Here is a 27871-nt window from a genome sequence, read left to right on the forward strand (position 1 = left end):
TTAGAGCTCATCGTCCTCCGGGCGCTCTCTCAGCAAAGAGGAACCGGTGCAGCGGCAGTGGATCAGGAACAGGCGGTCGGCGTATCCAAGCCCGCGGTCGCAGCAGAAACCGGGGGGAGGGGAGTCGCACCTGCGGGAGGAAGAGGAGGAGGGAGAGGAAGAGGGGGAGGGAGAGGAAGAGGAGGAGGGAGAGGAACAGGGGGAGGTTACATTACGTTACCGTCATTTAGCAGATGCTCTTATCCAGAGCGACTTACACAGGTTGCACCTTTTTAAATATGACTAATAAGGTAAATATGACAGGGCGCTTTGTTCAAGGTGACGGTGCCCACGCCTCACACACAGGCATCCTGATACCCGGCCAGAAACAGGAGTCACTGCAGAACAAGCTGTAAATGGCATTGCATTACTGTCATTTAACACACGCCCTTAACCTGCGGTGACAATTTTCACACGTTACCCACGTATACAGCTGGGTATTTAGTGTAATTGTAATTGCGGGTTAAGTACCTTGCCCAAGTGTACAGTGGCGGTGCCCCAGCAAGGAATCAACCCAGCAACCTATCAGGTATGAGCCCTGCTCCTTACTGCTATGCTACACTTCCACCTCACATGACGAGATCATGACGAATCTCTCAGTTAAATGGCCAAACCCCTGCACAGCTGAGGAGATGTCCCTCAGACAACTCGAAAAGAATGACGCACCAGGCAGCAGGAGGTGGGGATGTAAGGCCTTTCTGAGGAAAGGCAGCAAGACAGAAACGGAACCAGCACCAGAAGCAGGCTTGAGTCCGGGCTTTACCTCAACATCACTAGTAACTATCCAGAGCTGTGAGATCAATGATAATATAATTTTAAGTATAAATAATTTGCTTATGATAATAATAACGAAGAATTAAGAGCTGAAAAAAAGAATAATTATAATGCATAAAGTTAACAGGACCTTTCATACATAGGAAGGAGGAAGGAGAAAAATTACTCTAGGAAAATGACTCCAACCACAAAGCACTGGTTGTCATTTCTCACACTATCAAAAGCAAGTAAATCTGTGGCAAACTACTGACTGTTCAAGAGATGTGAACAAATGTCTGTTTTTCTTATTACACCACAAATGCATCACCACCAAATCTGTACACACTTTACTGAACACCACCAACTACAACCTTTTGCTTCTCAAGGCTTCTATGGTGCTGAGCCATGACGGTCTGGCACAGAGACAGCGCCATGACTAACCAAACCCTCGCCCTCAGTTTGGATGGCGACTGCCATCTGCAACCCTCCCAAAGCCACTCCCAAAGTAATTCTCAGCTGAGGACCCAACTGCAGTCTATTGAAGAGATCGTTAGTGAAGAGCGTCAGTTTTTGGCGGGTAAATTCTGAATTGTTTTTGGTGGCAACCCCACCCCCACACGCGCTCTCATACAAATATACTGCTGTTGGTTTGTGTGTGTGTGTGTGTCTTTGAACTGACACATGCTCTGTGGTTGTTTGGAAGAATACAAGACCACATCAAGAGCGTACCCAGAGTCACCGTGGCCCACAGTAACAAAGGTAAAAACAGAAAAAAGGAAAAAATAAATGCACAGGGTAACACCCTCCCTCTCTCCTCCTCTCTCCCTCCCTCCTTCCATCACCCAAGGAACCAGGAAGGTTCTATCTCCAATTAGGCAGAGGATGTGGTTTCCACGGCAACAGAACCAACACATGAATATAAAGAAGCTTTTTTTTTTTTTTTTTTGGAGGCGAGCAGAAAAATGTACATGACCACAGCAGAAGGTGCAGAGATTATGGAATCACTGTGCCAAAAAAAGGTGAAGTGTGTGTGTGTGTGTGTGTATGAGTGTGAGTGTGTGCGTGTGTGTGAGTGTGTGAGTGTGTGTGAGTGTGTGCGCAGTATTTGAGGGGACGCCAGATGAGTAATACTCCACATTACAGACATGTGAAAATCCCGTGAAAGCCAATCTCCACTTGCCATCTCACGCAGTGTGAAAAGTGGCACACCCATTCACTTTAACGGAATTCTTCCTCTTCCAGGAAACTTGCCATTTCCACACCCTTCTGCATTCCGAAAATGCGCTGGGAGCACTGGGACGCGTTTGTATCCACACTTCACCATAATCGTCCCAGCACGTTAGGATGTGTTTGCATCATGAATCTGGCGAGGCACACCGCCCGTGTGGGAAGAGTGCCGGCGCGTCCTGGGATGCCTCCCCCGAACGAAGGCAAACCGCGCTCGCCGTAGCCGAATGCCTCCTCATCGACATCTTCGCTGCCCGAATCGGCGACATCGTGTGCATGTCTCGCCTGGCGTGGAGGAGAACACGCCGTTTCCTCAGCGACGGCAGAAACGGAGCACTGCGCCCTGCGCGTCCAATGCTTCGCCGAACAGTTTGCCTTTAAATTGTCGGACGTTTAATTCATTTCCTCGTCATAGTAACACCCCAGCGGGTGACCTCATTTGCATTCAAGCTCTGTTTTTTTTCCAACTCTACAAATCGGAAGACTCGAACTAATTCCCTGTAATTACGCAAGGAAAATGTATTGAATTAAACGCGGCCAAGAAGCTATGCCTCCACATGAAAATTTCGGCTTAGAACAGGAGCAGGATTTGAAAATTTCACATCAAAAAGAAAAAAAACTGCATTAAACTCAAGAGGAGTTTCAGACAGGATCGCTGCTGACTGGGGTACAGGACTGGCCCTGATCAAAAGGAAAGGAACAGCTGATAGTTTCCACAGCAGCGGCAGCGGACAGAAACACCCAAATGAGAGAAGGCAGCCCCGCGTGCACATCTTTGTTTGAATTCTTCCGGAAGCCCACAGGATGGAAAAAAAAGCCTAACACTGTGGGTTAGCTGAATGCTGGTAGGATTTGCAGAATGCAATTCTGAGGTGCATATTTGAATATAGGGAACTGTAGTTCAGAATGTTAACAAACACGCTTCTGGAGCAGCAGATATTACGACGCGACATGAGTGACAACATATCAACAACGGGAACCGAAACAAATTTCGCTTTTGCAACAAAAGCGTAGCGCACACAAAGTTGTCCACGGGCTCATAAAGACTCTTGGCAAAACGCGATGCATGTGATGTATTCGTACCTCAGTTTAACCCTGCTCCACTGAACGGGTTTAAATCTGACAACCTACAGTACTCACCCCACTGCTACGGTCGTAGTTCAGATACTCAGATCAGTTGTTACCCACTCTGCTAGCACCCACATTTCCGTACGAAGAACGTTTACATGTCACAGCTAAAATGGAAACCCAAGGGAATGTCAGATTACTACAGATCAACTGAAATCAATTTGGGATAGAGCTACTTCGCTAATCTTCACCTAAGCAGCAGTCTCAACAGTCTTCTAATCCAACAGAAGACATGATAAGGAGAATTAGCCGGCTAATGCTGTTGTTTCTTCCGTGCTGCGTTCCCTTGCCTTGTTCGGGATCCACAGTCGACAACGCCTTTCTCAGTCAGGCAACAATCAGATGTTGCCGTCGCTGTGATTTAGTGTTGGTACTCTGCGCTATTAGCAACTGACTCTGGATCAGAGTCAAAATTCTCAAGTTGGGACTGGACAAACTCATGTTTTATCAAGAGTAAAGAGCCCTCACGTCAGTGTTTTTAGCTCAGCAATAGAGAGACAACAGGGTACAGACTGGGCTACGCATGAAACCTTCTTTATGAGAGGAAAATAAAACCCATCCAACATGCATGCGACCAAATTAATATGCCAATATGCCTTCTAGCAATATTAAAGCATTCAAGTAATACTGCTCGTACAGATGACCAGGTACGCAATTACCCATGGCCATCCCGAGCTAACCGAAATGATTTATGACTGTGTATCCAGGAGTTCTAGTAAATGCTTTATAGCCTTTGTAAGGGCAGCACCAGTATCCAGCATGTAGCACATGGCTCTGAACCTGCTGCCAATCCCTGAGGTGACGAGGCATGGGATGACCCCCCCAGTTTCAAAACTTGGCTGGTGGGTCGGCCCCCGGCTCCTCCGATCCTATAGTGGTGTGGGCTTAATGTGTGCCAGGTATGCTTGCTTGTGATATTAAATAATCACCGTGTGGATACTTTTTTTTTAAAAATATGACTAATAAGGTAAATATGGCAGGGCGCTTTGTTCAAGGTGACGGTGCCCACACCTCACACACAGGCATCCTGATACCCGCCCAGAAGCAGGAGTCACTGCAGAACAAGCTGTAAATGGCATTGCATTACTGTCATTTAACACACGCCCTTAACCTGCGGTGACAATTTTCACACGTTACCCACGTATACAGCTGGGTATTTACTCAGGCAGCACTGAGTTGAGTACCTTGCCCAAGGGTATAAGAGCAGTTACCCCAGCAGGGACTTGAACCAGCAACCTTTCGGTTATGAGCCGTGCTGCTTACCACTCTGCTACACTGCCACCTATAACTGATAGGTTATCAGTAAAAAACTGCCGTAAACAAGGAACATGGGCATTTGAAAATATGGGGTCCCAAATGAACTTTTTGGTTCAGGAGGCAGGGTGGCTGGTAACTGAATTAATTCACCAGCCAGTTGGATTTTTCTCCAGCTAAAATAATTTATTGCGACTCAACCGAACACTACACTTTAACAGGACCCTGCAAGGCACACGTCTGTATGGAGGCAACATTGGATCTTATTAGCAAAAACAACTAGCCAGCAAGGCAAAGTTGCAGCTAAAGCCAACAGCTAAAGCCACAGAAATGTTTGCTACTACCACTAGCTAGCCAGACATTATCTAAGTACAGGCAGACAAAGCATCCATGAAGTTGAATCAATGACGCTGCAACTTCTACCTGCCAAAGAGAAAGTCAACCCACTTTTCTGGCCTGTGGGTGTTCCTTTCTGACCCCGCAAACACTAATGAAACATACAATAAACTGCAGCTTTTGATGCCTCTGTTAGTAAATTCCCTGTAAAACGCTCTGAAACTCTCTATTTATGGTTCCCTAAAATGGACAAACTATTGATTAGTTGCAGATTAGTCACAGGTTGACCACAGGAAGACACTGCACAACTGTGGGGCTAGCAGCCTACAACCACAATTCATACAGCAGATCATGATCACAGTCAGTCAACTTAACTGTGCATGCATTTACAGAATGCTCCATACGGGACACTAAAGTTAGCAACTAATGCACAGTAACTTCTCTGACTTCAGGCTTTCTGAAGAGCGTGGCCCTGCAATGGCTTTGCAACAAACTCCTCAGACAAGCGTCAGACTGCACATCCTGGTCGCCTCCGGGGAAACACGTTTTTAAAAACACAGCGCCGATTCGCACAGACGGGTGATTCATCCTTTCCCCTGTGCTGACTGTATCAGCTGATCCACGCATCACAGATCAGTAAACATGCCCTCACACACAAATCCAAGTGAAGCAACCTTTTGACCTCAGCAAAAGCTGACAACAGAGGCCACATATCTGGCAGCAAAGACTGTGTGTATTGAGCAGACCTGACTCAGGACTGCGTGAGAGCAGACTTCTTCAAAACAGGGAGTGTAACAGAGTCTGGGTCAACTCCATTTCTGTACAGTTAATGCAGGAAATGAAATGAAACACAAGTCGCCTGTTGAGAAATCTTCATGACGGGCAATTTTCAATTCATGACTTGAATTTCAGTTCATTTCCAGAATTGAGTGAATTGGAATGGGACTGCCCTCAATTCCGCAGTGTGAGCAGTTCAGGACAGATGTAGAGCCAAAGACAGGACTGCTAAACACTGAAAGACTGCCAAGATTACACATAACAAACTCTTACAGCTGGACTGGAAATGCAAAGAAACCTAACCATCACTGCATCAGGATGAGAAGAATCGCCTTCTGAATTGGACGGCCCTTTACTGTAACAACTTACTCTGGTATACACCTGCGCCTGACCCTGTGCCACACTTCAAAGCCCTGAGACCATCGCGAGGTCTACAGCAGACAGCGACGAAACTCACACAAACCAGCGTGAACTCATTTTCTGCCTTCGCTCACGACTTGTCCGATTCGGCTGGCGTGGCCTGTCACACACTAGCACACTGTGTCCGTTATGTTGTCACACGGTTTTTCCTTCCGGTCTCACTGGGTCGGCGCAAGACGTATTAGCGTACCTGGGCCTTTAGGCACCACCTCCTCCTCCTCTTTCTCCATTCAAAATAAATTCGGTTGGAGAGAACACTCCCTCTGATGGGCCATAAGGCCAGCAGGTAGACAAACACCTCTCCCTCTGTTGTCTCCTTGCTCTTTGTCTGCTCCTTTTCATTTTGCCAGCGGAAAGTCCCTTAAACCCCCCCCCCCCCCCCCCAAACACACATACTCACAGATCAGTTTACATGGGAAGCTCTTGGAATCTCTTCAATGCAGGCTGCGTGAGGGTGTGTGTGTGCGTGTGTATGTGTGTGCGTCCGTATGGCTGTCCGATTTATCAGCAGGGAAAAGTCTGAACATTCCATGTCCATGTGTCAGAGGTCAAAGTTTAGCCTGGTGCAAACCAGGGAGGGTTTGGGCAGGAAGTCTTGGCCTTTGACCTATCTGGTCTCAAATGGCCAACAGGAAAAGCAGACCTCGTGAAATCTGACCTCTGGCGGGCCAGAGTCACTGGGTTCAACCTGTTCCAGCTGCAGCCGCCTCAAACCGACTGTGCTCAGCTGCTTTCCAGAGAAAAGCCAGGTCGGGTCCGCACCCCACCAAGGCCTGTTTACTTCTGAAGGAACTTCCCGCCTGTGCTGGAGTTCACCTCACAGCAGACAGGACCAGCTGGGGAGACTGCAACGGCACTCCCTCTCTTCCCAGCAGAAATCTTACAAGCCTGAATCCTTCTCCCGCCTCCTGGCTGATGACAGGTGGAGATGGGTTCAGTTAGTACATGAATGGAAGACCTTCCAGGAAGGCCAGTTTACTCCTGGAAGTGGTACCAGTGGGCCAGTCTTCCCTCTAGACCAAGTCAGGAGAACAACGCCACAGTGCAGTGATTGGCACACTGTGCTGGAGGAGGTATTGCATTTTCGATGAGACGTAAAGCCAACATCCTGACTCACTGTCTAAAGACCCCATGGCACTTTCCGCAAAAAAGAAGGGAGGTTCCCAGAGTCCCGGCCAAACTCCCAATACCGTTATCTTCTTCTGGCCGTCAAATAAATCCCAAGTAACTGGCTAAATGAATCACTCCCTCTTGACCTCTGCTGACACATGGTAGGTGTTACGGTGCAAAATGGCTGCCCTGTGCATCATTCAGGTAGGAGATATGCATAGGTGAGGACAAGTGCTTTAACATCTTCAATATGGAGCATATTAATGCAATCCATTTTCATTATTAGTAATGCATAGTCCGCTGTGGATAACTGTGGGTTTCTCTGAGTACAGTAATTGACACCAGACAATCACCTCCAAGGGGCATTTGAGGACAGTCACCCTTTTAAGATTTCAGTAGGCAGCAGCTCAGCCTGGCTCGTACAAAACAATGTATTGCAGATCTGATATCCCAGTAATGTTATTACTTTGAGTTCTGGCTGGCTAACCCAAGCATCACCTCCCACAGCTCAGTCCGTCTGTCCTTCTGTCCATGGGAGCCAGCGTTTATACAAGGAGGTCCTCTGACTGGGAGAAGACACAGCCTCCATCGCCTCCTTTCCTACTTCCCATCACCGATTCATTTTATAAATATTCCTCCTCATCTCAGAGATGGCGACTTGTTTTCTGTCTGCACTGTCCATGGTGCTGACACTGGCAGGCCGACTACGAAACACTTTTTCAAACTCTGATATTTCTGCTCGCCGCGCTGCCTTCATCAGCACGCTGTCTCCAAAATACCGCAGGTGGCATAGATACGAATCCTTCCCATTTGAAACACAGGCTCTGCGCTCACGATGCCTCTTCTAATCTCTCTCTTTACTGGGGGCAGAACTCCCTTGTAGCATGCAGCCCACAGGGAAGTGGGAGGCAGCACTGGATTCCAATCTTGTCTTTGGTCTCCTGGGTCTCCTGTGACCGAATCCCTCCGTGACACCCCCACGGCACCCCACCCCATCAAAAACACAGCAACAGTTTAAAATTTTTTTTTTTAAAATCCCGATTATCCAAATCCTACTTGCGCTCCACAGGGGCATGTAACAGACTGTGCCAAAGCAGGCCGAACGGGGCTGGGAGAGAGCCAGGGCTGCAAAGAGCGCGATGTTTCAACAGCCAAAGCTGAAATGCAGCCAAGGAACCAACGGACAACAAACAGCCTGTCTGTTCAAAACCTTTCACCTCTTCCCGTGGGGAGAGGCGTCCACCAATCACATTGTGTTTTGATGCTGGGGTTTCTGAACAGGCGCTTCCATGGGGGTACGCTGGATACTTTGCTTTACAGAAATACACCCAGAAAGAGGCATATTTAAAAAAAATAATTCAGCTAGCATCCCAAATTCACTGCGATAAGAAAAGTAAATGACGCCTGACACGCAATTATGTCATAATTTGACAAAACTCAGACTCCAGATTCAGTTATGATAAACTGGTACGGTTATTCAAAACAAGTTCAAAAAATGTAACTGGACTAGTAAAGACATCAGGAGCCCCTGTGCTCTTTAGCTTCAACTCAGTAAAACACAAGTGATAAAGTCAAAATTCCTCCTCACAAAACGCCAGAAAAACAGTTTAACATGAATTTAAGCTTGCTAACGGGGATTTTTAAATTCGCCCCGCTGAAGTGGTCTTCACTGACAACAGCTAATTCATCGTCAAAGGCTGCACTGAAATCCCTAGCGAATATGCACATACAGAATCGAGTTTTTCTCCTGGCAGATTGGTCACCTGCTTGAGCACTCTGATGCCACCCGGCCTTACAACACGGCATCTAAATTCATGACAGAGTAGCAGCTAGTAAAACTCTTGCTGTTTTTGAGGAGAGTTAAAATGGTACATCATATCGTGACAACATGAGCCACCGCCAGTGTGTCATCCCAAAAACTCGCTTTACATCAGCGCTGACAGAAAGGCACTGCTCTGGCTGCATATCCCTCACTCTGTCAGCAGTGCTACAAACATCAGCACTTCACACGCAAGACAAGTGGATGTGGACACTTCCACAATGTGTATTATAACAGGGTGCTGTTTTTGCTGCTTCATTGCAACCTACAGATATGACTCTAGGGGTGTATGCGAGTTCCTTTAACATCTCACACATGGAGGAACAGGCCAACATTGAGGACGAGGACAAGGTGAGGTAACAGAAACACACACAGGCTGAACGCACTGCTGACATGCAGACACTTAGCTGCTCTGTGCTGTGATATGTCGTGCAAGCAGACTGTAATTTGTACCGGTCATTCATCTGTATGACTCACTGACCTCTGCACCAGAAAAGAAGACGGCAGAGCAGAACAAACAGTTACCACAGAGCGGCGTTCTTTCTAAGAACAGATCAGGCAACTTTTCCTCTTCGTTGCCACCTCACAGGTTCCCTGAGCAAAACAAACTGAAGTACTAAAGTGGAAAGGAATCCAATTAAAGTCCCTCAGTGGGGACGAATCTTCAGCGTTTCCGTGTCTGTCTGTCTGTCTGTCTGTCACTCGAACCGTCTCTGGCTCCCCCACTGACACCCAGCAAGTGCACCCAGGGGGGGCTTCTCATCACCGGGACGTTCTCATCTCCCAGCAGCTGCCTGGAAGTGTCTTTGGAGAACAATGCACCGACAAACAATGTCTTACCAGGTGCTGAGCAGTGGAGAGCACTAGCTTACCAGCACCACTGGTCTCAGTGTCTACAGTACAGTCACCGGGCACAGAGAAAGTTCACACGCACCCAACTTCACACCTTCAGTTTTACTTCATATGTAACAGGGGGACGGGGCAGGGTGTGTTTTGAATTTCTTTTAAATACACATTATGCATTACAAACTGGACATTTTTCCAAGACATCCAGGTCACGCGACTGAGTATTAAAAACAACCATACCCAGGAATCAGAGCCTGCAACCTGTTGATCTCAGCATCAAAACAATGAGAACACAAAAAACTCCTCCCTTCAACAACAATTAAATTATATGCATTCTTGGGCAAACTAGTGATATGGTGACTAACTAAAACCAAAACGCAACAAACACTGCAGACGAGTGTCTCCCGTTATACAGAGAGAAACCATGAGCTGCCTTCCCTTCCTCAGGCTGAATGCGATGTCTCTCTCTCACAGAACAAACCTCACTAGATAAGGGGTCCAAGGTCGATGCAGGAGGACTCTCTTACATACCAACTCCAGCCGGGCCACTGGGAAGCCCCTCTCTACTATCTGCAGTGTTCTCACAAATGCAATCAACCCAGACGACTGGCTTCCCTGAAAGCAGACTTTTTGGTGCCTCGCTGCAATCCGGCGCAGACCTGTTCTTCGGAGGCGCTCGGGGAAGCTGTCACCGGGACACCTCTGCCTAAACAACACGATAACTCTTTGTCCCGTTCGGCAAGATTTCGGCGTTTCGGCAGAACTCATCGATAAATAACAATGAGATGTACACGATCTGTCCGTGCGACAACGTCAAGGTTTAAAGAAGCCCTATTTCTATGTGCAAGCACGTTTTGCTTTCCTGGCGCAAGCGCTGCGAGCTAGTCTGACTAGCCAGGTACTTTGGTCAATTACTACAAACGTTGGTCCTTGATTTAGGAATGCATCCAGCTAGCAACGCAACAAAAAAAACTCAGGCTAAAACAAAGCTCGTGCAGAACGCACCTCTGGTGGTAACTAAGTAACATGATCAAGAACTACCTGAAGTACTCCTCTCCAAGTGGCTGGCTAACTGGCTTTGACAGAGGTGTCACGCATGTGAAACAAGTTCAAGAGAAACACGTGTCGCGTTGAGACTCCAGCAGTCAAGCTGAGTACACCTTTAGCAAACTAGCTAAAAGAGCAATCACCCAACAGTTAGCTATCAGCCACACTCGCGAGTTTATAAAATATGCTACTCGGTGGGGACGTGGGTGTATACAAATAGGTGTCCCAATTTACAACCGCCAATCACCGTAAATATTCGAGAGATTCTGTAACGTTAGCGGGGTCGAGGGATTTTGATCTGCAGTCAAAACACTCTAGGGCCAGAAATCAAGCGGTTATCCTGCTAAACCAATTGTCTAAACGCGTAAGACACTGCTGTAAGATAACGCCCTTAAAATGTCAAGATTTAGCGGTCCCTTCTGCCTCTTATCTCTTCCCGGGCGCACAAAATGGCGGACGCGAGCTAGCCAGCCCAAGTCCATTTTTAATCCCAAACGCAGAGCTTTTTTTCTAAAAGTCCAGCGGATTGCTAGATAACACCTAATCGTGTATTTACTGTGGAGATCACAGTTAAAACCGTGTTAATCTGGTAAGATAGTGGACACACAAGCCATATTTTACCAGTTATTTGCTCCTTCCCTTGAAATCACTATCGCTGCAGCTGAAAAAATCTCTAGCTAGCCGCTCGCTAATGCTAGCTACCTAACGTTACGTATATTTTGAAGTGTCGCTAGTGTAGCTAGTTGCTTCACTTACGCATCCTACGCAGCAGCCACCATTGGGTCCACCGTCGCTAGTTAGCCAATATAATTTCTGCAAACATCGTTGTTAACATGTTAATTCAGTTTGATAATGCCATTATGCCAAACTGCCAATGTCATAGCTAATGTAAAAAAATGCCCATTTCACAGACGTCAAGAGGTCTCCGTACGTAAACACCGTTTCAGAATCCACGCTAGCCTAGCGTTTCCGTAGATTTCCTCCCCCCGAAACGATCTATGTGAGATTTCACACGTACCAACAGCGCCACAGAACGTCAGCTACGCTCCGCAGAGGACGTAACTCGTGTCACGAATACGGGCCTTGGGGCTACAAACAAACAACCTACGAAGGCTGGGAGCCGTTCAGGAGTCACATCCTCCACCGTCGGCGACAGCCGCGGACACAAAGACCGCTTAACGGTGACACGCAGTCGCCGCCGGCCGCCCGCAAGGGCCCCGAAACAACTCCACCTGAACCCGAAAACGTCATTGAAAATGTTTTTATCTTTTCTCCGCCTCACCGGGCGACAGGGCCTCCTCTCCGCTATGACTCCTCAGTCCCCCCCTCCTCGGTTTGGCGCCGCATATCCCGAGCGGCGACCTCGATACCGCCTCGGTGGGCTCCCGGTCGCGCTAAATTCGACACCCCGCTTCGAGGGCCGTCGTTTGCCGTCCCCGGGCCGCTCGAAACGGACGCCAAAAGCCGTTTATTTACCTCCGTTAATTGGCTGTCAGCGTGCGCGCGGATCTTCCTCTCCCCGAATCCAGAACAAACAGCTCGAGCGACGTCGGTGACGTCATACGCAAAGGCGAACGGAACGGAGCGTCGCAGTAAAGCAATTTCGCCGCCACCCGGGTCTCAAGCTCCGTACGATGCGAGAGCAATGCAATACCCACGCACTCATATATATGTATAGCCTGTATATATGTATGTAATATATGTCTATAATTAATATGTACTATATGTATATATAATATATGTGTGTATTTGTTAGTTTGTTTGCGTAGAGAGACATTACTGTGCGCACTTTTTGAAAGCCTATAACATGCGGAAAAACAAGCAGAAATACCTTGCCCCCGTGTCCTGAATTACGTTTAATTAATTTCATTGCATTGCATAATTACGTTGCATAATACCTTCATGCATGTGTGGTATCTGTCAAAGTCCTCCTGTCAGCAGAATGCTGAATCCGACAAACTTCGTTTTGGAAAACATTTTAAGATTTTTACACCTGGAAAATGTGTTTAGTGGTTTCCTACAGACATGTAAACGTTTACTTTTTGCATCTCTGTAAGAATGCTTCAAGCAATTATCAGGTCGATTCATATTTTCGAGTGGCGTTCTGGCGGCGCCATGTGGTCGGGTGAATATCCCCTGATTTCGGAAGGCTGGGACTATCTGTAGCCATGCGCTTGTCGGATGCATATCAGGAATATTGCCGAGGGCCGGGGGACTGATTTTCTACGCTTAACTGTTTGGATCGAGCAGAACTGCTGTCCGGTTCGTTTAAGATATCAGTAATCGTCCCAGGAGGGAATGAAAACAGTCCATAACGTGGAATGAATCTGATGCCTTTGTGATCTCGGTTCTCCCAAAATTGTCCAATATGAAAAAAGACATTAAAGCGAAATTGTGTTCAACTGCAGTGTTCCGTTCCGTTTTTACTGCAGTTAAGATAGCTGCACCAGCTGAGCTCAGTGGAGACGTTGACATGTGAAAGCTAACTAGCTCTTGTCCACGGGTAGAATCAAATGGATTACACACGCGCAGGCCCACTTAGAATTAATCGGTTAACGAAGTCAAGTGCACGTGCATTTTCCTGCTCTGAAAGTAAGGGGAACCATTTATGTAAAGTTCCCAATGCAAACCAACTGCATGTGAACTACTGGGAACAACTGGTGCCTTTTGTTTGAAGAAAGTAATGTGAGCTTTTGAGATCGTTTGAGATTCAGGGGTTGTCCCTTAGCTGACGTTCGTGTAGTAAAAAGATCATTCGTTCCTTTCCGGTAGGCGCGTCCACATGTGCGGTCATGGCCCTACTGTAAAGCGCACAGAAAACGGAGTATCAGAAGGTTGCAGCTAGTTGCATAATAGCACCAGTACCAGCAAATGTGTCAGTCTGAAGCGTCAGCGACCGTGTGCGATGCTACCTGCTTCCGAAAGAATACCGCTGTCCATAGGTTGTCATTTTTCATAAACAAGTACTGACGTTACAGCATGACTGTATGCTGCCCATAAATAGCACCCTCCCAGATCCTTATGAGTCGCCTTTGCAGTTTTTTTTCTGAACCAAAAATCGTCTTGTGCACTTGCTTGCAGCGCCAAGCGCGTATGGACGTTTGTGACCGGTACGAGCACTGCTCAGAGTCTGCTTTGGTGGAAAATTAATTACGAAAACACCGTGTTCTCACTAATGAGCAAGACCAAGCGGCAGATAAGATTATCTTGACGATGTAACGATAAGATAATCAAGGTTGACTGTGGACACAGATAGAGATAAAGTAACTGCACAGATCCACCGTTCTTTTCACGTTATTTGGATAGTCAGACAACAGACGAAGACTGATGTAATCAGAACGATAAGTGATCCAGATTACTTGAAGCTCTTCATAAAACTGCATAGTATCATCGTAACACTGTACCAGGGATAGAGCTGAACAATGCCTGTTCATTCCAGAAATGACAGCCCAACCGTTTGCACATTTTAGTTTAAACATCACAGTGGAAAGATATTTGAAATGCAGACGAGGATATACACTTTCCCTTAAGTTATTGTAGCCGTCACAGATTACAGGCAAATTATAGTCAAATGTCCCCTTTTCAACGTCAACCGTGTAACTCTACACCTCGTATTTCGTAATGTTTTAACACCGAATGGGTCGCCGAGTATAACAATGACTGGAAGAGACGGGGAAAAAAAAATCAATTACAGTGCCGCTTACTTTAACCTTTCCATGAACTGCATCTACTCTTCATAGCTGGAGTTTGCTTCAACACTTCAAAAGCACAGCAAAAGTTCCCATATCACAATGCTTATCTGGCACAAAAATTACCTTCTTAGCTCCCCAAGCACTATGCATCCACAAAAGACCATATCGTGTCCCATGATTTCAGATGGGGTAAGTAAAACAACATCACCCCCCCCCCCCAAATATATTTACGTTTTATGACTTTCACACATTTTTGGGTGCACATGCAGTACTTTTCTTGTATAATCGTTACCGGACCTCAGTTTTAGACTTTCCTCTGAGTAACATTGCTTTTTGATTTTTCTGCAGTATTTGCACAACATTTAAATCAGTCTTGATCTTTCCAGGAAAATTACTTCCACATCAAAACATACAATTTCAAAGGCGATCACAAACAGATGTGTTATAAACATTTATTTGTATCTGTCAGAAAAGTAAAAGGAAAAACGAAAACAACAAAAAAGTTATGTAAAAATGCTTATGCCCATCCCTTTCTCCAACAAAAAGAATGTTTCAGCTCATCTTCAACAGAGTACATTTGAACAATTCTCCCAGAATGCACTGCAGTTCCCCTCACTGAGAGGCATGACCTGTATTAGGTGGCTGAGGCATTGTAAAAGGTTAGGATGAAACATGAAAATGACAATGAACTCCTCCTTCACCCTAGCGATCCCGGGTCTGTGAGAGGGCAACAGACCCCACCGTCCAATTGGAAAAAAGGCACACAACAAAAGAATATATGTATACACATGAGAAAATGAAACGTAACTATGAGAGTGTGTGTGTTTGTGTTTGTGTGTGTGTGTGTATGTGTGTGTGTGCGCGCGTGTGTTGGGGGAGGATCTTTTGGGGCTTGGTCCAAGAGAGGGTGTCACAGTTGGAGTGAAGACTGAGCAGCGCAGTGTACAAGTCCATGAGTCACTGTTGTCCGGTGACTGGCTGGAGAGGAGGAACTTTGACCCCTAGATCACAGACACAGGGGAATGGGTGTGTCTGCACAATGCCGGGGCCTCTGGGGTTACTCCACTATAACTACCCCATCCCCACTCTCCTCCCCCTCTGCTGCACCCACCCCATCGTGTTCTCCCCCCACCCCCTCTTCCTCCTCTTCCTCCGCCTCCCCCTCAACGCCCTCTTCTTCATCTCCCAACTCCCCCTCCACACCCTCATCATCTTCACCCAAATCCACCTCCCCCACCTCCTCCTCTTCTCCCAACTCTCCCTCAACCCCCTCTTCCTCTTCGCCCAAATCTCCCTCTCCCACCTCTTCCTCCTCCCCCAGATCGCCCTCCACCCCCTCCTCCTCCTCTTTCAGGTCAGCCTCACCCTCCCCCTCCCCGTCTCCTTCTCCTTCTCCCTCACCCTGGTGCCCTTCCTCCTCCCCTTCCAAGCCGTCTTCCCCCAGCACTCCCTCCAGCTCCTCCTCTTCCTCCATCTTCTCCTCCGCTCCGTCCTGTCCCGTGGCCTGGCCGGCGTCGCCCCCCGCCCCCTCTCCGTCCTCCTGGGCCTGCCCCTGGCCCGCCAGCTCCGCCTCCGACACCTCCATCACCATGGAGTCCTCAGGGTCCTGCTCGTTGCCGCTGAAGGGGTTCTCGCCCTGCGTGAAAGAGACGGATGCAAAGTCAGGCATCGCTCACAGCGAGCGCATGAGCCACTCAGGTGAGCATCGAGTTACGGGCTCGGAAACAGGGTGATTATTCAGATAACCACTATGCTGTACTGCCGCCCCGTTAAGGAGCAGGTAACCGAAAGGTTGCTGGTTCAGTTCTCCACTGGGGGCACTGCCGCTGTACCCTTGGGCAAGGTACTTAACCCACAATTGCACCAGTAAAATATCCAACTATATAAATGCACGACATTGTAAAAAAACTGTAACCTATGCAAGTTGCTCTGGATAAGAGCATCTGCTAAATGCCAATAATGTAAATAATGTAAAGATAATGGTGCCATACAGGTGTGTGTCAGTCAGGTAGGATGATGCAGGTTTGCATTTTTTATGCAACATGTTGATACAGGCAGTGGACTGACACAGGAGCTTGTTACTCAGCTGAGAGGGTGATGCACAAAGATCTCAGCTAGCGAGGCAATACAGGTGTGTGCACCTCGTGTAGCAGGAAATATCAGGTGTGTGTAATATGAGTCTATGCAAAGGGGTGTTGCAAGAGAGACAATGAAACTGATGCAGTCTACCTAGTATGCCTGGTCAGGTGAGTGTGTCGAGCCTGATGCGGTCAGTGTGCGGTACACCTGCTCAGGTGAGCCTGACGCAGGCGGTTGGCGGTACCTTAAGGTAGCTCTCCAGCTTCTTCCCGATCACCTTGTGGTTGAGGATGCTGCGGGCCACCGAGAGACTGGAACGCTTCGACTGCTCCATCATGCCCTGGGCCAAGAGAGGGGTCAGAGGTCAGGGGTCAGGGGTCGCTCACCACCGAACACGCGTCAGGGCGGAGGCCCGGCCGAAGGGCGCGCGCTCACCTTGCGGTTGAAGTTGTGGTCGGGGGAGCGCAGGTGCCTCTGGATGAGGTGGTGCTGCATGGGGATGAACAGGTCGCAGGCAGCGCAGTGCGCGGCCTCCACCTTCTTCATGAAGTGCTCCATCCCGATGTCTACAGAGAGAGAGAGAGAGAGAGACAGGCCACAAAGGACCAGAGGAGGACAGAGGGGGTTCAGCACAACAGTGACTGCGGTCAGAGATAACATCATATCCACGTGCTGATATAATATGAAGGTGCAGTGCTCACGCTCACGCTCTCACACACACTCACACACACACGCTCACGCACACACGCTCTCTCACACACACTCTCACACACACGCTCTCACACACACGCACGCGCGCGCACGCACGCGCACGCACACACACACCCCCGCACGCACACACACACACACACACACACACGCACGTACACGCTCACACACACACTCTCACACACACGCTCTCACACACACGCACACGCGCGCACGCACACGCGCGCACGCACGCGCGCGCACGCACGCGCACGCACGCACGCGCACGCGCACGCACACACACACCCCCACACGCGCGCACACACACGCACGCACACACACCCCCACACACACAGCTCCCTCACCCCTCGTCAGGTCCTGCTCCTTGTACACCTGGCAGATGGCAGCGCTGATGTTTTCCATCTGTTTAGTTCTCTGCACGGTCTTCCTGTACTTGTTATTCAGGTACTCCTGTCGCAGCGAAACACGAAACTTACTTACAAAACGCTTGCTTACCAACAGACCACCCATTATCTGGGAAAAACCCGGGCCAATCACAGCCGCAGGAGCTCAGAGCAATTACACAATGCCCCCTCTCCCCCCAGGACATTTCACCTGGTGTCTCAACCCCAGGATCACTTTTGCCCATGGGCATTCCTGTCGAACAGTGATTTTAAAACAGTCAAGACCTGACACTCCTGCAATGACTCTCCCACATCCTGTGGTCTGCAACACGTACGGGCGTGTAGCAACTCAGCGTTCAGCCAGGCAAGTAGAGATCGATACATGAAACGGCACCAGCAGATTCACATGAGACAGCACATGCTGGTTTTTGAAGCAACTACTGTGGACAATTTCTGTTTCAGAATCAGTTACAGTTTTTTTTACATGCTATCCATTGATACAGCTGAATATATACTAAGGCAGTTCTGGGTTAAGTGGCTTGCCCAAGGGTACAACAGCAGTACCCCAATGGGGAATTGATCCAGCAACCTTGCGGTTACGAACCCTGCTCCTTACCACTACGCAACACTGCCGGCCCACTTTTTGCTGAAGACAACAGTATGAGTAGCCTAACAAATCTGAAAATGAATAGAAGACTCAAAATGAATAGAAGTCCCCAGGGTTTCCCGGGCTGAAGGTCAGCGGGTAAAAAGGGCCAGGCCTAATGGTCAGTAGGTTTCCTGACTGACATATTCAGACAGGACTATCCTTCCAGGAGAGTCAAAAGTCCATTCACACCTCGGGGCCAATCTAGGACTGTGGACTCCAGTATCACAGTCCTAGACTGGTGCCGCATACCTCGGGGAAGAGGGGGGTGGATGAATGATTCAGGGTCACAGGGCAAGACTCACCTCCAGGAAGTCAGTGGTGGGCTTGGACAGCTGGTTGGACAGGAACTTGAAGTGCTCTTTGTGGAAGCGGCTCTCCATGTGAGCGGCCATCTCGTCGTCGTAGAAGGAGCGGAACTTGCAGATGGAGCACGCAAACATCACCCTGCATGAGTGAGGGGGAGAGGCGGTCAGCGCATAGGCACGTCATACCCACACCTGTACTGCAGGGGGCACTGCGGAGCTGTCACACACCCCACCACGAGCAACATCACCGCACCAGTGAACCAAAGTGGCTCGCGGTAATATAACCAATGGGCTTAAAGCGCTCCTCGTCCAAGAAGAGGCTCACTGATGTTAGCACTTTAACACAGCAATGTATGCGACCCAACAAGTGTTTCCAATCCAAACATGCAAAAACCACAGGGATTGGTACCATGCACTGAGGACAATCACGTTCCTGTGGAAGGCATCACCTATGACGGCTCAAGGACCTAACAGTGTTCAGAAAATATTACTACTATAGAACTGTGTACCTTGCAGCACTGAATACCAAAGTGAATGGAATTACTGACGTGATTGGTATGTCCTCAAAATTACTGATTCATGAATGGGAAAAAAATTCAGCTGTAGTCCCCCCCAACACACCTACCCACCCACAAGAATTCCTTGCTTTGTTCGTTTCTTAAATAAACCTGTATTTCAATGATATTGTAAGAAATGAAATCCTACGCAATGATAATCATTGTTTCGTGCAGATCAGATGAATCTGTAAGACTTGAGACTGTACTCCTGCAGGGTGACGAAGAGCCTCCAGGGGGCGCCGCTGCTGCTGCTGCTTTCCTCACTGTATGCACCCTCCTGTCTGCAGGCTACTGATCTATGGTCTGCATGACATGAACTTTTGTGTGATCCAAACAAATCATAACTGGGAAAAAAAATGAAAGAAAGGGTTTTATGGCAAGTCTGACCTCTGAGTGTTAAGTTTGACCCCTGACCTTTCCAGGAAGCCCCTCCTCTTCCTCAGTTTGGGGAATTTATCCTGGGGGGGCGGCTGCTTCCCCTGCAGCTTCTGCTTCATCTGATCAATCTCCTCCTGCATTGTAAGAGCTAGAAAGAGAGAGAGAGAGGGATGAGGAAAGAGACGGGGAGATGCACAGGCAGAGAATGGAAAGGGGGAGAGGAGAATGGAGAGCGGGGGGGGGAAGAGATGGGGGGAAGAGAGGGATGACGAAAGATGCTGTGAGACAGGTGAAGAGAGATGGTAAAAGGAGGAAGGCAGAGGAAAGAGAAGGATGAGAAGGGAGGGGGGTGAAGAACAGGCCGAAGTCTTACCATCTCCGCCCTCCGCTGGAGCTTTTCCTGCCTGCTGGAGACAGAAAGATAATGAGTCATACACATGCGCGCACACTCTCTCACACGGACACACTCGCTCTCTCACCTGCATGCTCGCTCACACACACATTCATGCGCACACGCATAATCTCTTGCACAGACAGACACACACTCTTACAAACACATGTACACACACAGCTGCACAGGCTCACTCACTCACCGGGGCAGGACTCTTTCCTTCTGCGGTTTCTCCACTGGGCTGGGCCGCCTCTGTAAGAGACAGAGGGATCACTTCAAACTCCACTGCAACGGCCACTCAAATACATTATGCATTTACCTTAAACACAGAACCAGCTAAGCCAAAGCGCTGTTCCCCACCCATTCAAAATTAGCAGATACACCAAAGAGTCTGTTTAGAGACAGCGAGTACACCAAATCATCCATCTACACAGTCAGCACTTCACCAAATCACCCACTCATAACCAGACACTACACCAAATCACCCACTCATAACCAGCACTAATTCACTGGTACACTAATTCATCCACTCATATCCAGCTGGCACACTAATTCACCCGCTCATTTCCAGTTGGCATACCGAATCACCAACTCATATCCAGTCAGTACACTAAATCATCTACTCTCATCCAGTCAGTACACTAAATCATCTACTCTCATCCAGTCAGTACACTAAATCTCCCACTCAGATCCGCAGAGTGCACCAAAACACCCACTCATAACCAGCTGGCACACAGCATCTCCCACTCATACCCAGTTGGTACACTAAATCTCCCACTCGTACGCAGCCCTGAGAGCTGGGTGGTGGTTTGTGTGGGGACAAGCAGAGGTGTGTACGGTTGGTTACCGTTACCGTTGGCCGGCTCGGCGCTCTCTGTCTCAGTCTTGCCCATCTTAGACTCGGGCTCGTCTGCACCGGTCAGGGTCTGCTTCCTCTTCTTCTGCCCGTCCCGCTGCGGCTTCACCTGCTGGGGGCGACACTGCACTGTCAACACACACACACACACTCACGCTCACAGAGACACCACAGTCACAGAGACACACTCATACACATGTACACAACACATACACTCAGAGACACCACACTCACACAACACACATGCACACAGAGACACACACACATACTCATACATCAATACATCCTCACACACAGTCTTGCAGCAAAACACTTGTGCACACTGACACTAACATGTACTGTCTTACATCATCTCATACACACACAATCATATACAGGCACACCAAGACACTCAAGTCAGCACACAATCAACAAGTACATCAACACACCACGACACAGACAAGCGGCACATCTACAAACAGCCATCCCCTCTGAACACACAGACACACACACACTCATAGACAGTACACGCCACACAGAACATACACAAAAATCACACAGACACAGTCACAATGCCCTGGACCGCACAAGGCTAGAACACACAGGTGCACACATACCCACACACCTGTCAGAGACATGCACCTGGACCCAAACTCACTCATCTCTGAGCCAAGGCTTTTCCGGGCCCTGGGAGATGAGTGTCTCCTCTCAGCGTCTGACCTTTAACCCCGTATACAATCTCTCCCTACGGACGTAGGACGCGCCGAAATCAACGCTTACTTTACGCACTACCCACTGGACCTCACTCGAAGCACTAAAGGCGTTACTGTGCACAAAACCTTCGTTTTTCATAACTGGTAGAAACGAGCGAAACGAACACTGCTAATGTTACTCTGGTCTGGAGCTACGCGGTGACCATCTCAAAGGGGCCAAACCTCACGCAGAAAAGGCAGGAGGGACACACGGGCTCTCGGATTTAAAAACGAAAACCAAAAAAAGCGGCGGGACAAGAAGGCGTGATGTTCCGGCCCATATCCCACTCTCGGACGCTGGTCTAACTGTACCAAAAACGGGAAGGGGGCTTTTCTGGGGAATGCTGGGATACGAGAGAACGCGTTGGGAGGTCTTGCCCCTCTCGGGCCGAGTGATCCTTATAGGGGAGGGGGTCTGGCGGGGGGGCGGTGGGCCAGGGAGGAGGAGGGGGGGCTTTACCAACCACCCCAGGCCCTGAGGCTGTGGGAGGCAGAGAGGGGGGCATGGGGGTGGGGGTTGGGGGGGTGTACCCAGCGCTGCGCTGGCGATACTTACTCGGTTGACGGGTCTCTTGCGCCCGCGCTGACGGCCTCCAAAGTGCCTGGCGCCCAGGGGGTCCTGCGGGCCTGGGGGCTGCTGGTACGCGCCCGTCTCGGGGTACATGCGGTGGGACAGCAGCGACGGGAGCCTGCCTCGTCCCCCGGGAGAGTGGCCTCCCCTGGCCCCGCCCATTCCACCACCCATCGGGGGCTCCGGCCTGCGGCCAAACCCGCGTCCGCCCGGCCCCATTGCCCCGCCCCTCCGCGGGGAGCGCCGCCCGGCCCAGGCGGGGCCTGAGTAGGAGTCTCGCGGCTGCCGCACCAGGTGGGGCTTGGCGGATCCGAAGGAGGAGGAGCCATCATAGCCGCCTCCCACTCCTCCTCCGCCTCCTCCTCCCCCGTAGCCCGCGCCTCCCCGCTGGGCCAGCAGGTCCGCCGGGCCCTCACTGTAACCATAGCTACCGGATCTGTAGAGATCGCGGGGGGTTAGGGAGGAGGGACGCGAGTCGAAGGACTCGTATTGGTCAAACCTGCAAAGGAGCCGCAAGAGCAAGGAGAGTGAAGGAGTGACCACCTCAACCAGCTTCTCTCTTTTTTAAATTTTTTCTTCCCCCTCCTCAATGAGTCAAAAAAAAAACAAAAAAAAAACAGGGAAAATATGAACGAAACGTATGAATGCAATGACACATTTCTCTGTGAATGTCGTGCAAACACACACACACACATTTTCTCCCCCCCCCCCAACGACCCTCTCAGAAGAGGCTGTCCGGCTCTCCGCTCTGTGTTTGGTGCGGCCGGGCCTGCGGGTTTACCCAGCAGGCACCTGGGGCCTGGACGAGCTGGAGGGGGGGCTCCATGGACCGGGGGGGGGGGGGGGTGTGGGAGAGGGAAGAGGAGGGAGAAATTGGCGGGGCAAATCAGCACCAAGACTTCACAGAATTTCGGTGGTATGTGCATGACTGTCCAGTGACATCATCACCTCTTTCTGCCCTCCTACCTATAGGCTCTGGGAAGAAAGGTCTGGTCACCATGGAGATGACAGTAACATACATTTAAAATTGGAAACTAAAGGGGGGGGGGGGGTGTCAAAGAGGGGGGCAATGTTCAGAGACAGCCTTATTGGATAAGGGCCGGATGTGTGTGATATTTACAAACAGATGTACGTTATGCAAATGGGGCCACGGTGGACTCTCCAGACACATGAAGGTACACACAAGAAACAAGCAGCATCCCGGCACATCCTCCGGGCCAGCAGGGGGCGCTGTACTGGCCTGCTTGACTCAAGGCGGCCCATGTAGCGGTGCATCTCCTCCTCGCATCTCTTTCAACTGACATATAGTCACAGGAGCTGTGCAAGTCAGAGTGATTTCCAACAGCAACAGAAGAGACTACTGCCTTACAGACAGGATGCCCATTTGAGCCCAGGAACTCAAAATATTGCCTTTATTCTACTACCCATGAAAAAAATATATATATACGGCCAGAAGATTTGAATTTAGCGCATGCAACATTTGCACAGCAGATGATATGATGCGTCCTCTTCTGTGCTGACAGATCTTGAAACTTTACATGATCTCTCCTTTCCCCTGTGCAACACAGAAAATGTACACTAGGGGCAGGCACCTTCAGCACTCAATGGCTGGAACACAAGAATGCAATCAGTGATAATCTGCAGGACCGTGGCTCACTAGCAGCTAGACAAGACTTCCACCATCCACATCAACGTGAGGCCAAATGGAGGCCGTGACCCCGCCCCTTTCAATTCAGCTCTCCAGCAGCACCTGTCTCTTCTCAGCCAGCGGAGGTCTGAATTCCGGGCCTCAGAGCACTGTGGGAGGGGGAGGGGCATTTGGAACGTGACAGAGAGCATATGGAGGAGGTCTGATCAGGGGGACAGATGTACTGGTGATGTTTGGGAGAGATGGGGGGGGGGGCGGGGGATTGGGGATGTTGTTCAGATTTCACACCAGAATCGTTTCCTTGTGTGAAATTGAGTTCTGGAGGAAAGCTGCCCTCCTGTCTGGCCAAGTTCCGTTTCATCTGAGGTTCAGTGAACAGTTTTAAAATCTGATACATTCAGATTAGTCACCCTTTGATCCAATCAGCGCACAGGGAGCAACACAACCCTGCTTCAAGTCAATGATCACATCTCTTCTGCCATAGAGCTGTATTTTATGCAACCACCATCTCAGCTATGAATCTTTTAAAATAGTGATTGATTTGTGGATTTATCAATGAGGCAAATCACTGGTCCGTGTCCGAGTTTGGCCACCTGGGGTTCCCTGCCTGAGTCTAATTAGGCCTGACACATTCTCTCAGTGTCATACCATTCCTCCTCTTTTTGTTCTGAATGACGTGGTGAATTTTAATTCATTCATTCATTTCCAACGAGCTTACGCCTTTTTAACTTCAGTCTCATGTCCTTCTCATTGTCTCGCAACACGCCGCTTGGATTCCTGGTTGACTTTGCGCTGACACTCCTGCAAGTTGGTTTGTTAAGCTGACACCTTACAGACAAACTGGCCGGGTTACTTTATTCTAAAATCTCTTTGGTTTCATCTACGGAGGAGCTTGAGAATCACGTATTGGAGAAAAAAAAATGGAATCTGGAAAGGGAATGAGCACACCTTATACTAAAATATAACCCCTCTCCATCTTCCTAAGTACTATATCCAGAGGCGTGACCGGGTCAGAAACGGATTTTAGTAATCAAACAAGCCGTTAACATTTCATGCAATTTAGAGTAACTGCACAAACTGTTAAAGGCTGGCTATGACTGGTCCACCTCCCTCTGCTCTGCAGGGGGGAGTGGCTTTAGCTCCCTGTAGCGTCCTATTGGGCAGAGTCTTTTGCACTGCACGCTCGTCGGTCCCGCCTTCACGGCATTGGTCCACAATCGTTCGGATAGTTCACGAGAGACATTGGGGTGCAACAGACATGGGGGACACATGTAAGATGGGGGGGAACAGACATCAGACACTAAAGGGCAGACAAAAGGCACACAGGAGCATGGTGTTGGACAAATGAGAGACATGGGGGTGCAGGTATGAGAGACTTGGTGGTAGAGGGATATGACACACATGGGGGGGGGGGGGGGGGGTCGGTACGAGAGGCATGGTGTTAGACACGAGACAGGTAGGGGTGTGTGGGTATGACAGAGATGGCAGTTTTTGGGGGGATGGGGTGGGGGTGGGGGTGTGGTGGGTTACCTTTCGCTGCGGCCCCCTCCCTTCATGCTCCCCGACCCCTCCAGCTGGGTCAGCATGTCCAGGCGCTGGTTGATCTTGGCGATGACTGCGTCAGCGCTGGTTCCCGTGGAGAGGAGGGACCCCCCAGACAGCCCCCGTTTCATCTGGCCCCCGCCCCCGTAGCCCCCTCCATACCCCCCGCCGCTCGACATGGAGTCCTTGTAGCCGTACAGGTCGTACCCGCCCGAGCCTGCAGGAAAGGGGGGGGGGGGCAAACAAGGTAAGGGGGTGAGAGGGCAGGCGGGGTATATCACACTGTGTTTTGGATTCTGTAAGAGGGTCTATATGTGAGGTTTGTGTAAGGGGTGTGTGAGTGAAGGGAATGAATGGGTGTATCCAGCAACAGTGATGTATGGTAGTGTGTGTACTTGGCTTCTCTGTAGGCTGTCTAGTCAGGTTGTACAAGTTAACTTGTGGTAGGGCCTGAATAGTGTTAAGCTTCACACTCATTAGTCTGGGAGTGTTAGCCTGCTGACAGTGCTGCACATTCAACTTGAATGGATGCACATCTGTTCTTTGGTGCTGGAATTCACTCTGGGTAAGAGCGTCAGCTAAATGCGACAATGCACCTACAACCAATGCTTTACCGGGTGCTGAGCAGTGGAGAGTACCAGCATCCAAGCACCACTGGTTTCAGTGTCTACAGTACAGATACTGGGCACAGAGGAAGTTCACACGCGCCCAACTTCACACCTTGAGATTCATGATGTATTGTGATGTCTGTTTGTGCCTTTGTATGTGCGGAACGTGTGACTGCATGCGCATTAAAGCGCACAGCCCAGGGCCTGTACTGTGCACGATGCCTGAACATGCGTGGGTTTGTAGGGTGTAGCAGCGTGCCCGACCGACGGGGGCAGAACTGTATGCGTGCGTGAGCAATTCTCTGTACACAAGGCAGGGAGAGCGTGGGGGGGGTGTGCACCCAGCACACTCATATACCTCCTGGCCAGACACCTCACACGCTAGCACTGTTGACAGCAGCACTATCAACCCCCACAGCATGGGAGAGGAAAATTATTCGGCATTACACATTCAAAACAGCAGGACATTTCCTGAGCCACGGCCCACCTGGGAATCCAAACCCCATGCCATGGCTTAACTCCCGAACTGCCTGCCCAAACACACGAGAAGGCCACACGTAATGGCGGCTCTCTCTTTTTACGTGTTTTCACTCACCTCTGCTGGAGGCTCCTCCACCGCCACCACCCCAACTGGAGTAACCTGGAAACGAAAAACGGAACAAAAAATTAAAAGTGGCGAACGTACTCCAGACGACATACCGTCAACGGTCAATACGGCTCCCTGGGGTGAGAGCATTCTGCTCTACTCGACATCTTACCATTTAGCCCAGGGTTATCCCTATGTACAACGTGCAACACTTTAGGCAAGCGACGTTATATCGCGTCATATTACATTAGTATTCTAAATATCTACATTTTATGTAGATCAGACAGCGAGTTAATTGTAAACAAAAGGAGAGAACGATTCATCCACAGTCATCCTAAAGCAGGCAAACTGACGCAAACTTAAAACCTAGATGTTTGCTAGCTTGCCTCCGCATGAAGTCAGTCTACGAAAGCTAATAATAACTTTGCGACGAGTTGGCTCTAATTTCCTGACTTGATCAAATGTAAAGGGAAAACACGCAGAGCGATTTATGATGGCTCGGCTTACATAACAAAGCGATGGGAAACGGGGGGTGTGGAGAGCGGAGGGAACCATGAAAAAGTAGAAGGGCACGGCGGCCATTTTATTCAGCTTGGGATGCACGGGTAACCGACTCCATTTTAACGGGACGGATCAATTTAAAAAATTACTCGTGAGCCAACACGGTTACTACCTAACCTAATGCACAAAGCGTAGGGCACGGCCGTGCATTCGGGAAAATACCGCCGCGATGCAACAAGGCGATTAAACGGTAGCTCGTTTTAGCTAGCTGGCGTGTTGACTTGCAAATCTATCAGGCTGTATTGGCCTTCCATTGTTTGCGAGTCGCTCGGGTGGCTAGGTAATTGTGATCAACAAAAACGACAGGTACGTTTAAGGGCGCAGATGCAGCTTTTCCGATTTCCCCCACCATCTGCTACGTACGTACCGACCCATCTGCACAAACTCTTGCTAGGCTAAAACGTGACGGGGACACACCGCAAGCTAAACAATTAGCCAGCTAGCTAACAGGGCCTAGACGCTAGATCGTCAGCTAGCTAGTTGTGAGATCGCTTTGCCGGAACCCGCAAAGGTGCACGGTCTATTTCACCGGGCAGAGTGTTGGATTCACGTTGTACAAAGAGGTAACCAGCTAGCTAAGCTGCTTAACAAGCAACGACATCCCAAATTCTTGTGCAGCTGGAAAAGGTGGGCTGGTTCGCAAGTGGGTCGACTGGGTCCAAACACTGTACACTAAAATAAATGTATGTGCCGATGGCTTTGCTACTTCAAGCAAACACAAATATTCGCCGCCGTTAAAACATCTGCGTAGCAAAAACGGCATATTTACCTGAACCATAGCCCCGACTATCCATGACTTCTGCTATTATTGATCTCGCTGTCCACACCGGCGTCGCTGGAGCTAGTGAACATCCACGGCGGCCAATACGC

At 49.5% G+C, this 27871-nt stretch overlaps 1 protein-coding gene across 1 annotated transcript; it reads right to left on the bottom strand.

Annotated features, from left to right (window-relative positions):
* Positions 1-27871, bottom strand: akap8l (A kinase (PRKA) anchor protein 8-like). Its single transcript, XM_036539544.1, has 14 exons — positions 27771-27871; positions 26450-26494; positions 25235-25463; positions 22042-22555; positions 20746-20863; positions 20101-20150; positions 19881-19914; positions 19517-19655; positions 18570-18711; positions 17580-17685; positions 16963-17093; positions 16772-16867; positions 15858-16084; positions 1-130 (listed from the first exon to the last, which is right to left on the bottom strand). Exons 1-14 carry the CDS (start codon positions 27793-27795, stop codon positions 1-3), a joined length of 1986 nt encoding a protein of 661 aa, XP_036395437.1. The 5' UTR covers positions 27796-27871.

The sequence above is a fragment of the Megalops cyprinoides genome, chromosome 1 (genome assembly GCF_013368585.1).
Source record: "Megalops cyprinoides isolate fMegCyp1 chromosome 1, fMegCyp1.pri, whole genome shotgun sequence".
In the NCBI taxonomy this organism is placed as follows: Eukaryota; Metazoa; Chordata; class Actinopteri; order Elopiformes; family Megalopidae; genus Megalops; species Megalops cyprinoides.

Coding starts and splice junctions, on each gene's coding strand:
- akap8l (XM_036539544.1), bottom strand. CDS start 27,795: ATGGATAGTCGGGGCTATGGTTCAG. Junction 16,868..16,962: donor ACCACAACTTCAACCGCAAG/GTGAGCGCGCGC, acceptor CTCTTGGCCCAG/GGCATGATGGAGCAGTCGAA. Junction 16,085..16,771: donor AGCTGGAGAGCTACCTTAAG/GTACCGCCAACC, acceptor TCTTTCACGCAG/GGCGAGAACCCCTTCAGCGG.